Genomic DNA, 14,570 nt, shown 5'->3' with positions numbered 1-14,570 from the left:
ACACACGCATAGTAAGCACTCTACAAATACCATTCTAAAAACCCATAAAAAAATAAAAACAATAAGCACGTAAGAAATACCACGATTCTATTTATCTTGATTCTATTTATTGCTATTGTTCTTGTCTGCCCGTCTCCCCCGATTAGACTGTAAGCCCTTCAAAGGGCAGGGACCGTCTCTATCCGTTACCGATTTGTACGTTCCAAGCGCTTAGTACAGTGCTCTGCACAGAGTAAGCGCTCAATAAATACTACCGAATGAATGAATGAATGATTAGTATTCTTACAGTCCCCCAGACTGTAAACCCAAAAGACTTTATTAATAATAATAATGATGTTGGTATTTGTTAAGCACTGTTCTAAACGCTGGGGTAGATACAAGGTAATGAGGTTGTCCCACGTAGGGCTCACAGGCTTCATCCTCATCTGTAGATGAGGTAACTGAGGCACAGCAGCGAAGTGACTCGCCCAAAGTCACACAGCTGACAGGTGGCGGAGCCGGCGTCAGAACCCACGACCTCTGACTCCCAAGCCCGGGCTCTTTCCACTGAGCCACGCTGCTTCTCGTTCCGTGAGGGAAGGGATTGCGTCTACCAGTGATACTCCCCTAAGTCCTCAGTTCAGGTGAGTTGACCAAAGTAAGCGCTCAGTAAATCCCACTGATCGATTATTGATAACGGTCCTCCGTGATGGTCTAGCCTCGATAACTGGCTCCCAGACTACAGATGGGATGAAGCATTATTTGTTTCACTGTGTCCTTTTTTTAATGGTATTTCCTAAACATTCCTATATGCCAGGCACCGTACTAAGGACTGGGGTAGATATAAGTGATTCAGGTTGGACAGGGTCCTTAAAACATTTCCTCTGTGCTCCTTTTTTTTCCAGTTTCCCAATTTCAACTCTCCCCGCAGTCGTCGTCTAGTTATCCTGCCGCCGTTGTTCACTCACCGAAGTCCAAGTGGTTTATTGTAGTATTTGATTTATGTTCCAGTTCAACTGAACAGAGATGTGCTCTTCCGGATCACATTTGTCCATTTGCTTTCTAAATCGTCTGTCCTTATCCGTGTCTGTCTGTTTACGCCTAGAGAAAAGGCTCCGATAGGTACTTAGATGACAAAGAAAAAGAAGAAAAAATTAAAGGAGGCTAGAGATTCAGGAATGGTTACAAAAATCACCCGAGGGACAGAGTGAAGAAATCAAACCAAATCAAATGCCAGGCATGAATGATATACGGGTCAAGCCACTTCATTTTCTGGGCCTCAGTTTCCTCAACTGTAAGATGGGGATTCAGTACCTTTTCTTCCTCCTGTTTCGAATGCGAGCCCCATGTTAAGGGACTGTCTCTTACCTGATTAACTCGTATCTATCCCAGTATTTAAAATAGTGCTGGACACATAGTAAGCACCTAACCAATACCATAATTGAGGACAGGACCAGGATGGACAGAAAATTAGAATTTTTTGTCATCAGCTATCTTCTGGATTTGGAAATCTGATGGTGAGAGAGGTTGCTTTAAAGGAAAGCGATTTGGGCGTTGTTATTTGGGAGTGATTCGGGACAGAGAGAAGAAATACCAGTCGGGAGATGATGATCGATCATGACGCGTTCTGGCCTTTGTTAAAATGCCTACGTAGTGGAATATCATTACTTGCAAGAGATTTATGGGATTTCTTCAGGATTTACTATCAGCGTGGCCTAGTGGATAGAGCATGGGCCTGGGGATCAGAAGGACCTCGGTTCTAATCCTGGCTCTGCCACTTTTCTACTCCGTGACCTCGGGCGAGTCACGTCACTTCACTGCGCCCCAGTTCCGTCGTCGGAAAAATGAGGATTTGAGACCGCGAACCCCATGTGGAACGGGGACCGTGTCCGACAGAATTTGCTCGTATTCACCCCGCCGCTTAGTACGGTGCCTGACACATAGTAAGTGCTCATTGTGGGCAGGGAACGTGTCTGTTTATTGTTGTATTGCACTCTCCCAAGTGCTTAGTACAGTGCTGTGCACACAGTAAGGACTCATAAATGCAACTGCATGAATGAATGACTAGTAAGTGCTTAAATACTATTTTTTTTTTTAATTTATATTAACGTATGTCTCCCCCTCCAGACGGTAAGTCTGTTGTGAGCAGGAAACGTGTCCGTTGCTATATTGTGCTCTCCCAAGTGCTCAGCGGGGTACTTTACACACAGTATGCGCTCAATAAATGTGACTGAAAGAATTATGATGATGATGCACCCAACACCGTGTTAAGAATCGGGTTCTATACTCTGAAACCTTTGAAGCCTAGGACCCGAGGCTCCCATAAAATAATATTTTACATTTAGAACTGCCTCCTTAGAGTACCAGAAGGATATTGAGTTACATGCCTAATCTATCTCTCAAGATTAACTTCATCAGGTCTACTTAACCCAGACCTTCTCGTCCAGATCATGTTTGGCTTAGCCTTTCCTCTCTCGTTCTCAGTATAAATATTTAAAGTAGGGCCTGACTGCGGAAAATCTCCCAGTCGGTAAACCTGAGCCTGAATGTCTAACCCAAAGACCCACGTAGGCTGGTTTCCCTCACTACACAGCCTCATCCCTCATTTTGTCCATTTAGTGCTTCACGTTGATTTGCGATGTTTTAATTCTCCGCAAAGCGGCCGTGGGGTGAGGTGTCCGGGAGCGGAGTACCGTCGCGGCCGGGAAGCCAAACTGCACCCGCCCTCTGAATCAAGGTCTTGGGAAAAGAGAAATGTGTAGTTTGGAAGTGAATCCCTTCTACCTCGAGTCTCCAGGATGTGAAACGCTAGCGGCGGGGAGAACGCTTAAGGGCTGGGAGCGGGAGAGGGCACGCGCGGAGCCATCTGAGCGTCAGGAGCTGATGTGCGAAGTTGGAGACCGGATGAGATTACCCCTGCACCTCTCCGCTTGCGGGACGATCTGTGTGACGTCGTCCGGGTTGGATCCCATGGAGCGCCTCATTGGAGACATGTTTATCACGTCCTCAAGTAGTGGTTCAGCACCAGGGCTAGCATTTATCATGCCTCCATTGCACGCTCTCCTCATGCGTGGCCCACACATCAGAAGCAGTCCGTCGGTGGTATCTGTCGAGCCGCGACTATATACATAACGCTGTACTAAGCGCTCGGGTAAGTATGATACCACAGAGTTGGTAGACACGTTCCTTGTCCATAACGAGCTCTCCATCTGCGATCCGCAAACTCAGGTGGAGCTCCTGGCGTCGTTGACGTAAGCGACGGGCCACGAGCAATCGAGTCTGTGGGCTCAGAAGCAGAAATAACTCTTCTAGCGTGCAGGGTTGTTGGGGTGAGCCGACTTGACGGACTGCAGGTGACAGTTGAAGCTTGGTCAAAATGCCGCACGGAGGACACAGGAGGGAGAGGGAGCTGGGGAAAAGAGGGCTTAATCAGGGAAGGCCTCCTGGAGGAGGTGTGGCCCTACTTTGAAGGTGAGTAGTGGTCTGGTGTATACGGAGGGGGAGGGAGTCCCGGGCCAGAGGGATCGAGAAGGGGATCCACTTGGATGTCCCCCTCCGCGTTCCCTCGGGACACTTCGTTGTGCCTCGCGTCTAAATGGGGACTGTCTCGGTTTACCTGCTGTCGGTATTACTCAGGTCATTTTCCAAGCACGTGTCTCCATCCATCTGACATGCCGCCCGCCCGCTGAATATATAACAGGCCGATCTGGGGGTAAGGAAAACACTTGGCGAAGTGTGAACTCTTTCAGGCAGTTATGGTATCTTTGAATTGTTTTAATGCATTTCATTTTATTCAGTAGTATCACGGTGGATCCTTCTTTATACACTTTCAGTTTACCCTCTTGGCAGGAAAAGGCCACTCACTTAAAAATGAATACATAGAGGGTGATCGATTTAAGACGGATATCGTTTCAAAACGCAGTGCCTGATTTGGACCTTTTTTTAACGGGCGCTTGCTGCATGTGAGATATTTTTGCGTTTACTCCAAAGCTCATGAGAATTCCGTAGGAACAGCAGGCGAAAGTTCGTGCCAAATATATACACTGAAGAAATCCAATGCTACTCCCAATTTGGGGGATTTTCCGCCAGATAGAAGGAGTCCTTTGCCTCCTTGTCTCTCCTCCCCTCTTTCTAAATCGCCTAATCATGTTTCTTTAAACTGAAGTGACAATTTCTGATACAGGTTTATTTAATTTTTTTCAAAGCCGGTTAAAAGAATCAAACACTGGGGCTAATAAGAAACGTATGTGTTGGTCCGGCTGCTCTGGAAACTAATGCAAAGCGACGTCCCAATCAGTACGGGGTCAGGTTTCCCGGCCTGCTGCCGCACGTGTGAAATCGAGAGCGTGAGAGGAGGTGCCTAGGTGTGTGAATGTTCAATCAATCGGTCGTATCGATCGAACACGTATTTGATTGAACACAGAGCACGCCACCAAGCATTGGGGAGAGTAAATAAAACAGAGTTGGTAGACATGTTCCCTGCCCACAGCGAGTTTACAGTCTAGAGGAGGGCTCATGGGTGTGTGCGGATATGCGTGCCTACCAACTCTAACTTTTTGAGGGGCAGGTATCTGGAAAGCGCTTACTATGTCCCAGGCACTGTACCAAGCGCTGGACCAGATACCAGCTAATCGGGTTGGACACGGTCCCTGTCCCGCGTGGGGCTCGCGGTCTTAGTCCCCCTCTTATAGATGAGGTAACCGAGGCCCAGAGAAGTTAAATGACTTGCCCAAGGTCACAAAACAGACAAGTGGCGGAGCAGGGATGAGAACTCGGGTCCTCCCGATTCCCAGGCCCTATCCACTAGGCAGTGCTACTTCTCAAGCCAGACTCACCAAGCAAAATGAGAGTCGGGTTTCTGCGTCGGCCGACGGCAGCCTCGAGAAGCAAATTCTCGCATGGAGCCGGATGTGCTCCAGTATATTAACTCTCCAGCATTTCCAAAAGCCTCCGTTCACACCAATCCAGAGTCAACATCGTGAAGGAAGGTGCCCCAAGCTACTGGAAACACAAGGAAAGTAACGAGGAGGAGTAGATCTCGACCCGCACGACCGCCCGTTTGTTCAAATTGTGCCCGTGAAGCCGAAGGGTTAGTTTTGCACGCAAATAAACACCATCTACTACATGTTGCTGAATGATGGATAATTGTAGGTAAACCCACAATAAGTAAATTCCAACCTGAACGAACTGAAACACGGCAGCGAGAGCTGTAGTAAATTCAGCAAGCTAAAGACGGTGAAAGGAAATGGCATTTCCCCTCGTGTAATGTCTCACCAGCCTGGGGAATCTACTGGGTGTCAAATCAGCACAGAGTTTTTATAAATGAATTGGGATGAAACACATGGTTGAGTGCCTGAGGCCCTATAGAATGCCTGTACTATCGGCATAAAATTCTTCCAAAGTTTTTATTTTTTCCTTAATGGTATATGTTAAGCACTAACTGTGTGCCAGGCAATGTTCTGAGCTCTCGGGGTAGGTACATGCTAAGCAGGTTGGACCCAGTCCACGTCCCACATTCATTCATTCAGTCATTCATTCAATAGTATTTATTGAGCGCTTACTATGTGCAGAGCACTGTACTAAGCGCTTGGGATGAACAAGTCGGCAACAGATAGAGACAGTCCCTGCCGTTTGACGGGCTTACGGTCTAATCGGGGGAGACGGACAGACGAGAACAATGGCAATACGCTTACCGTGTGCAGAGCATGGGGTTCACGGTCCTAATCCCCATTTTACAGATAAGGTAACTGAGGCACAGAGAAGTTGTGACTTCCCCGAGGTCACACAGCAGACAAGTGGCAGATTTGGGACGAGAACACGGGTCCTGGTGACTTCCAGGCCCGTGCTTTATCCGCTAGGCCGTATTGCTTCTCCAACGTAGATGCTGACTGCTCCTTTGATGATTTTCTTAATCGCTCCGAGGGTTATCGTTGCTGGATGTCTTCTGCAACTGGGGTTTGGAGTCTTGATGGTGGGTTCAGGCGAAATGAATCCAGATGTCTTTGGACTGTTAAGACCAGTGCATTCAGGGGGCAGATATTCAGACTAGGGAGATCCGCGTTCTCGGGCATTTGGGTTTTCTGACCGACTGACTGGTAGTTGAACGGCTGATATCCGTGCACGAAGAGGAGGCAAACAGGTGCATTCTGCTAAGTTTAAAATCTCCTTGGGCTTTCTGGACTTTAAATTCGGAAATCAGTTCAAGTCTTTGAAGTTCAAATTTCATTTGCTCTTCATGAAATGTGATTTCTAGGTTCGAAGGAAAACAGATGCTTTCATAGGTTATAGAGAGTACTGACGAAGAGATCCATAAGAGCGCAGGCACCAATTCTCGTTAAGAAACAACATTTGGATGGTATAGGCGTCAAGGAATCGGAGATTCATGAATTATATTTGAAAAACGCATCATTTTAGAAATTCAGGGTAATAGCTACGTACTCAAAGCTAAATGGGCGTGGGACCCAAAGCTTTAGGGCGTAGCGCTGCCTGAATTCCAAGTTGTGTTGGCTTCGCCGACTGGTAACAGGTTTTCTGAAAATCAAATGATCGTCAGCAGAGAAATAGGAAAGTAACGATAAGTACGGTATTCGTTAAGCACCCCCTGTGGACCGGGCACCGTACCGAACCCTGGGGCAAATGCGAGGTAATCACATCAGACACAGAGGTTTGGGGTCTGCGGTCTGCCGAGGAGGGAGAACAGGTATTTAATCTCCATTTTGCAGATGAGGAAACTTGAGGGCCAGAGGAGTGAAGTGACTTGCCCGTGGTCACACAGCGGGCGAGTGGCAGAGGCGGGACTAGAACCCAGGTCCTCCTGACGCTCAGACCCGTCCTCTAACCCCTAGGCCGTGCGGCTTAACCACCTCTCACTCATTCCACTCCTCTATTCCACCGCCCCCCCGCCCCCTCTGACTTTAGAGGGAGCACAGTGATGTCACAGTCGCCTAGCCCTTTGTCGTGCTTGATGCCGGCAGTGGTGGTGACTATCAGCTGGTGATTTTTCTGCAAATGCCCTTTCCGTGGCAAACTCCGTCGCGGTGAGATCGGCCACGTGAGCTCCGGGTGGACCTCAGAAGCGGGAAGATGGCCACGGTCGTGGCCGGTGGGAGTGGACTGGCAAGTCGGCGGCCGTCCCCCGACTCCCTCTCAAACACAGTAGTTACTAGGTAAGGAAAGCTCTTCTCTAGGCTCAAGCTAAATCTGAAAACCGAGAACACACTGGGTCGGGTGGGTAGGGAATCACCGAAAATACCAAGTAAGAAGGAACACCTTCATATTCGATTAGCCTTCCGGAGAAGATGTCGGTAGTTGTTAAGCGCTAACTCTGTGCAGAGCACTGTTCTGAGCGCTGGCGTAGATACAGGGTCATCGGGTCGTCCCGCGTGAGGCTCACAGTCTTCATCCCCATTTTACAGATGAGGTCGCTGAGGCACAGAGAAGTGAAGCGACTCGCCCACGGTCACCCGGCCGACGGGTGGCGGGGGCCGGGATTCGAACCCATGACCCCGGACTCCCAAGCCCGGGCTCTTTCCACCGAGCCGCGGACGTAACGGTTACCGAGGGACACCCGGATCGGTCGGTGGATGGCGTTAATCGAGCCCTTATTCATTCAGTGGTATTTATCGAGCGCCACTGTGTGCAGAGCGCCGCACTAAGCGCTTGGAATGTACAATTCGGCAACAGATAGAGACGATCCCTGCCCGATGACGGGCTCACGGTCTAACCGAGCCCTTGACCGTGCGCAGAGCATAAGAGTCTAATTGCGGTACTTGTTAAGAGCTTACTATGTGGCAGTCACCGTACCAAGCGCCCGGGTGGACACAGGTCAGTCGGGTTGGACACAGCCCCCGTCCCCCGAGGGGCTCGCTGTCTCAATCCCCATTTTACCGATGAGGGGACCGAGGTCCAGAGGAGCGAAGCGACTCGCCCGGCAGACAAGCGGCAGAGTCGGAATCAGAACCCTTGACCTTCCGACTCCCAAACCCGGGCTCTGGCCACTACACCGTGCCGCTCCTCTGCTGCGCCAACCGCTCGGGAAAGGACAATTCGGGAGAGTCGATCGACACGATCTCTTTATCGATTGCTTTATATTCACGTCTCCCCCCCCCCCCCCCCGGGACCGTTTTCTCTCTGTGGGCGGGGAATGTATAATAATAATAATTTCGGTATTTGTTAAGCGCTGTGTGCAGGGCACCGTTCTAAGCGCCGGGGGAGATACGGGGTCATCGGGTCGTCCCACGTGCGGCTCGCAGGTAATCCCCATTTGACAGACGAGGTGACTGAGGCACAGAGAAGTTAAGCGACTCGCCCACGGTCACACAGCCGACAAGTGGCGGAGCTGGGATTTGAACCCGTGACCCCGACTCCCAAGCCCGGGCTCTTTCCACCGAGCCACGCCGTATCTGTTTACCGTCACGATGTACTCTCCTCGGCGCTCAGTATAGCGCTCTGCACAGGGCGAGCGCTCAGGAGATTCGACCCAACGGGTGAACGAAGCCATCTCCGCGGAGATGCGGATGTTCAAGCGAGTCGCAGATGGAAATAGTCGAATGTAAGGAGATGGATAGTAGTGCGTTGGGGGTGGGTGAGAACGGAAGGGTCCGTGGCTCGGCGGAAAGAGCCCGGGCTTCGGAGTCAGAGGTCACGGGTTCGAATCCCGGCCCCGCCACCTGTCGGCCGGGTGACCGTGGGCGAGTCACTGCACTTATCGGGGCCCTCGGTTCCCTCATCTGGCAAATGGGGATGAAGACCGGGAGCCCGGGGCCACCCACCCGATGACCCCGTATCTCCGGCACAGTGGAAAGAGCCCGAGCTTGGGAGTCAGAGGTCACGGGTTCAAAACCCGGCCCCGGCCCCTCGTCGGCCGGGTGACCGTGGGCGAGTCGCTTCACTTCTCTGGGCCTCAGTTCCCTCATCCGTAGAAAGGGGATTCACTGGGAGCCTCACGGGGGACGACCATCTGATGACCCCGGATCTACCTCGGCGCTTAGAACGGCGCCCGGCACGGAGTGAGCGCTTAACGAATACCGGCATTATCATCTCCCCCGGCGCTTAGAACAGTGCCGGGCACATAGTAAGCGCTCAACAGACACCGACATGATTATTAAGTAGGGCTCTGAAGGGGGGGTGTGGGGGGAGGGGGCGCGGTTCGGCTCTGCCGTCCGTCTCCCGGGTTGAGACGGCCAGCCGGTCCTTGGGCCTCGTCCGCTCCGAGCGCTCGGTCCAGGCCGCGGGAGGGGAGGGGAAGGCCGGGCCCGGCTCGGGCCCCCTCGCCCCGGCGGGGACGGCTTTTCCCCCCAGCCCCACGGGGGGCTCGGGCGAGTCGGTGGGGCGGGTTGGGTCGCCGTCGCCCCCCCCGTCCCCCGTCCCCCCGGGACCCCCTCGGCCCCCTCGGCCCCCTCGGCCGGTCCCTGGGCCCATCGCGCCGTGGGCCGCCGCTTCGTCCGCGCGGGAGGGGGCGCTAGCGGGGCGGCCCCATCGCCGCTCTGCGGCTGCGCCCGTCGGAGAGGAGGACCAGGACCAGGACCAGGAGGAGGAGGAGGAAGAAGAGGAGGAGGAGGAAGAGGAGGCCTCACCCTGCTAACGCCGCCCCGCCCCGCCAACCGCCGCCGCCGCCTCCGCCGCCGCCGCCGGAAACCCCTCCGCTCGGGCCGGGCCGGGCCTGTCCCTCCCGCCGCCATGCAGGGGGAGGACGCCCGCTACCTCAAGAGGTGACCTCTGACCCCCGGGACCCCGGCCAACACCCGCTCCACGGACGGACGGACGGACGGACACAGGGAGGGAGGGAGAGAGAGAGAGAGAGGACCGGGCGGGCCCACGATGGGCCGATGACGGGCGGGAGGAGGAGGAGGAGGAGGATGGTCGGGCCGCGGGCCTAAGGAGGCGGAGGACGAGGCGGGGGCGGAGGAGAGGAGAGGCCGGGGGGCGCCCAACGGGGCGGGAGGGGATGGATGGGGCCGAGCCCCGCACCCCCGGCACCACCCTCCTCCTCTTCTCCACCTCTTCTCCTCCTCCTCCCCCTTCTTCTCCCCTTCTCCTCTTCTTCCTCCCCCTCTCCTCTTCCCCCTCCTCCTCCTTTTTCTGCTCTTCTCCTCTTCCTCCCTCTCTTCTCTTCCTCCTCCTCCTCTTCCCCCTCCTCTTCCTCCTCTTCTCCTCTTTCCCCCCCTTCCTCCTCCTCTTCCCCCTCCTCCTCCTTTTTCTGCTCTTCTCCTCTTCCTCCTCCTCTTCCCCCTCCTCCTCCTTTTTCTGCTCTTCTCCTCTTCCTCCTCCTCTTCCCCCTCCTCCTCCTGTTTCTCCTCCTCTCCTCTTCCTCCTCCTCTTCCCCCTCCTCCTTCTCCTCTTCCCCCTCCTCCTTCTCCTCTTTCTCCTCCTCTCCTCCTCCTCCTCCTCCTGCTCCTCCTCCTTCTTCTCCTCCTCCTCCTCGTGCTGGAGGCCTTCCCCGGCTAAGCCCCGCTCCCCCCGCCCCACAGCTCTCACTTCATTTATTTCTCACAGCGCCTCTTTACTCCTGTTGATGCCTGTCCCTCCCCGCTCCCCACTGCCCCCCAGACTCTCCGCTCCTTGGGGCCAGCGGTTGTCTCTGTCCAGTGCCACCTTGCACTCTCCAAGCGCTTAGCACAGGGCCCTGCGCACAGGAAGCGCTCGGTAAATAGGAGTAAATAGGACCGAATGACGGAATGAACGGTGCGTCCCTCCCGCGAGGCGACGATGACATAGCACACTTATTGTCCGCTAGACCCCGGCCCGGGTGGGTCACTCACTCAGTCGTACTTATTGAATGCCTACTTGAATGCAGAGCACTGTGCTAAGCGCTTGGCGGACTGCAACGCGACGAGCACATTCCCTGCCCCCAGAGAGCTTACGGCGTCGAGGGGCAGACGTGAGCTGATATAAATAAATACATTACAGATGTGGACATCTCTGGACTGTGCGCGCCTGGTGGATAGGAACGCGTCGGTGTAATAATAATAATAATGATGTTGGTATCTACATCTACGTGCCGAGCACCGTTCTGAGCGCCGGGGTAGATACGGGGTAATCAGGTTGTCCCACGTGAGGCTCACAGTTAATCCCCATTTTACAGACGAGGTAACTGAGGCACAGAGAAGTGAAGTGACTCGCCCACAGTCACACAGCTGACGGGTGGCAGGGCTGGGAGTCGAACCCGTGACCTCTGACTCCGAAGCCCGGGTCTTTCCACTGAGCCACGCTGCTTCCCTGACTCTCTCTCCCGAGTCTCCCGAGACTGTATTCTCCCGAGCGCTTAGTGCGATGCTTTGCGTACAGTAAGCGCTCCAGAAATGCGATGGATGAGTGAGCCCCTTCGTAGTGACTTTGAAAGATCTCCTTCAGGGAGACGGGGGGAGAGGGAAAATCTGCATTAAAAAGAATTCCTCAGAATTAGACTCATTTCTAATAGTTACTGATAACTGGGGTATCCGTTGAGCACTCGCTAGGTGTCGAACACTGCGCCGAGTGCTGGGGAAGACACGGGTTCATCGAGTCGACCACGGCCCCTGTCCCGTACAAGGCTCGCGATCCAAGTAGGAGGGAGAGCAGGTGTTGAATCCCCATTCTACAGATAAGGTGACCGAGACACAGAGAAGTGAAGTGACTTGTCCGAGGTCACACAGCAGGCACGCAGCGGAGCTGGGATTAGAACTCAGGTCCTCTGACTCCCAGGCCTGTTCCCGTTCCACTGGGCCCCGCTGCTATTTCTGCACAGAGTGGTTTTTTCTCTCTCTCTCTGTTATGAAAAACCTGTCTGAAGCTGGCATGCAGTAAGGTATTTATCAATTTTGAAAGCAATCTCGGAAGAGAGAGAAAACAGGTGTGCGCCTCCATTCTTGAACAGTTATGTAATCAAAAAACTTACAGACCAAGCTGTAAATTTAAACTTTGTATTAAAAAAAAAAGATAAATCGTTTCATGACAATACTTCATGGGACATCAAAAAAGCATCGACCCGTTAGAATTGAAATCCGGCTCTTTGGAGCTAGAGTATTACCTTTATGGTCACCCAATAGCCACATACCGTGTATAAGGTGTTTAATAATCTTTCTTAAAATAGCTTTATGCCAAAAGTGGTTTTCCCCTACTCATTTTGTACAGCTGAGGAAATGGAGGCATATAAAGCCTAGAAACTAGACTGAAATCGCACAGCAAGCTGATTTAAACTCTGTTGTACTTTCCCAAGCGCGTAGTACAGTGCTCTGCACGTACTAAGCGCTCGAGGACCATTGAAGGTGACGATGACGGTGTATCCGAGTCAGTTGCTTAGTTCTCGGTCTGAAAATATCAGAGATGGGAGTATTTTCGGTGTTATAAATTAATGAATTTTGAACAGGATAAAAATAGCTGCCCGGTTACAGGTAAGCTAATTACTTGCATCTTCAACAATCAAAGGTGACATCTCGTGTCTATATACTCAATAATAATGCTGCTGGCATTCTTCCGGGCTTTTCCGACGAGACCCTCGATTTGACCCTTCTAGAAGACTAAGAATCATGGAATGGAAAGAACCTTGAGTGGTCAGAAAGTTCCTCCGTGGGTTCTACTGAACTCTCTGGCTGGAATTTAAATCCATTAGGCCCTCGTGAGCCTTACGCACCCCCATATCTTTTAACCTTTTCCCTTAAAAAATTTTTCCATTCCTTTAATGATTTTGGTCGCTCTTCCTCTATACTGTCTCCGATTTCTCCGCTTCCTTTATAAAATATACTGCCCTCTAGACTATAAGCTCGTTGTCGGCCGGGAATGCGTCTACCACCTCTGTGGTGTCGTTAGGTCGTATTCTCCCAAACGCTTAGTACGGTGCTCTGCACACAGTAAGGGCTCAGTAAATACCATTGAATGATTGTCCAAAACTGGGCATGATTCCCTAATAAGGGTCTGACCGGTGAACTATGTAAATAAGGGTTTCTTTCCGGCTCTTGGAGGTCGTACTTCTATAATTCATCTTATATCCCGGGACCTTGTTGATTTATTGGACTATATTGCTGAATCACGAAGCTTGGGATAAATTATGATTGAGGGGGTTTTTTCCAATTATTAGGCCTTGATAATTTTTACTCTCCCGTATTTGGTCTGTGTGCAGTTTGTTAATGCATCGGACTGTATCCTCCCTCCTGCAGATGTCTTTAATGAATCTTATCGTGTTTTACTTGCTACCCTGAAACCACTCCAATTTTCCCGATAGCCCCTTGCCTAATTTAATGTTATCAGCAAATTTTAGTAAGACTATCCCCCATTCTGTTATCCGGGACTTAAAAGTTCACATCTAGACCGGGCGATGAGACTTGACAGGAGAAAGGGAGAAGAGTGATTGGAACAGTCGCCCTACGGTCCAGGGTCTTAATAATAACGATAGATTGGAACAGTCGCCCTACCGTCCAGTGTCTTAATAATAACGGTAATAATACTAGTATTTGTTAAGCACTCTGTGCCAGCCACTGTACCGGATGCCCGTTGTGGGCAGGGATCGTCTCTATTTCTTGCTGAATTGTACTTGCCAAGCGCTTAGTACAGTGCTCGGCACGCAGTAAGCGCAGAGTAAATACGATTGAATGAACGAATGGTGCTGGGAGAGGTACAGTATGTGTAGATCGCATGCAGTCCCTGTCCCACATGGGGCTCGCAGTGTGTTCGGAGGAGGGACAACAGATATGTGATCCCCATTTTACAGATGAAGAAACCGAGGCACAGAAGTTAAGTGACTTTCCCAAGGTCACAGAGATGGCAGGTGGAGGAGCCGGGACTAGAACCCAAGCCTCCCGCCCCCTAGTCCCTTGTTCTTTCCACTCGGCCACATTGCTTTCCCACATTTGGTGCAGGCCTCGCTCCCCACATCAAGCAGAAACTCCAGACCATTGATTTTAAAGGCAGTCAATCCGCTCTCTCCCCACTCCTTATTCTCGCTCCTCTTTAATTGTCAAGCTCTTCCTACGTGCCAGGAACCGTACCAAGCACTGGGGAAGGTACAAGCTGATCAGGATGGGCCCGGTCCCTGTCCCACATGGGGCTCACAGTCTTAATCCCCATTTTACAGACGAGGGAACTGAGGCCCAGAGAAGTAAAGTGACTTCCCCAGTGTCACACAGCAGACGAGTGGTGGAGCCGGACCTTCCGACTTCCAGGCCTGTGATCCGCTTCTCTAAATCCGGGTTCTTACTTTGTGCCTGTGCCTTACTGAGCCTCTTTCTCACCTCCCTCGCCACCAACCTCTTGCTGTCTCTTTGGCTTGGCGCTCCGTCCCCCTTCACGGCCAGTGGACCACCTCCCTTTTTTTCTCGGCCTGGTTTTCCTGAATCATCTGTAACCCCGCACTTCTGTTGTAAGTCTCAGTTCATCCAGTCGCATCCTAAATTTTGTCCCGATCTAAGGAAATTGGTGTGAAGTGTCATTTCTTGCTCCACTTGCCCCTTGTCACCAGGTTGTCTTTGAGGGCATCTTTCAACCGCATTTGCCACCCTTTCGCTTCCTTCGCTGTCGTTTCCTTCAGTTCACGGTACCGCGGTTCTCTCGGCGGTGACACAGACAACGATTTGAGAAAGGAGCGGTGTGATATTTGATGGTGTCGTCTTGAGATTAAA

General features: G+C 52.0%; 1 protein-coding gene and 1 non-coding gene across 9 annotated transcripts in view; one reads left to right on the top strand and one right to left on the bottom strand.

Moving 5' to 3' along the window:
- Positions 1–822: 822 nt before the first annotated feature.
- LOC100084060 lies at positions 823–5,709 on the bottom strand. Of its 4 annotated transcripts, none has more exons than XR_005660912.1 (5): positions 5,673–5,709; positions 4,815–4,977; positions 3,596–3,685; positions 2,764–3,388; positions 823–1,104 (listed from the first exon to the last, which is right to left on the bottom strand). It is a non-coding gene; the product is annotated as an uncharacterized LOC100084060 (transcript). The 4 variants fall into 4 exon arrangements; XR_005660911.1 differs by having other exon boundaries at positions 4,815–4,980; positions 5,673–5,706; XR_005660913.1 differs by having other exon boundaries at positions 2,764–3,326; positions 4,815–4,980; positions 5,673–5,706.
- Positions 5,710–6,981: 1,272 nt separating this feature from the next.
- Positions 6,982–14,570, top strand: part of KIFAP3 (kinesin associated protein 3) — a 129,815-nt gene continuing 122,226 nt past the window's right edge. For 4 of the 5 annotated variants that reach the window (XM_029081022.2, XM_007668874.4, XM_029081026.2 and 1 more), the window contains exon 1: positions 6,982–7,145. In XM_029081022.2, coding sequence (XP_028936855.1) covers positions 7,063–7,145 — 83 coding nt within the window. In that variant the 5' untranslated portion in view covers positions 6,982–7,062. Of the gene's footprint in view, positions 7,146–9,592; positions 9,690–14,570 lie in introns of those variants that run through there. The other variant, XM_029081024.1, reaches the window with a different exon arrangement.

The sequence above is a fragment of the Ornithorhynchus anatinus genome, chromosome 16 (genome assembly GCF_004115215.2).
Source record: "Ornithorhynchus anatinus isolate Pmale09 chromosome 16, mOrnAna1.pri.v4, whole genome shotgun sequence".
Lineage (NCBI taxonomy): Eukaryota > Metazoa > Chordata > Mammalia > Monotremata > Ornithorhynchidae > Ornithorhynchus > Ornithorhynchus anatinus.
The sequence above is the reverse complement of the archived record's forward strand: the minus strand, read 5'-3'. Positions and strand labels throughout refer to the sequence as shown.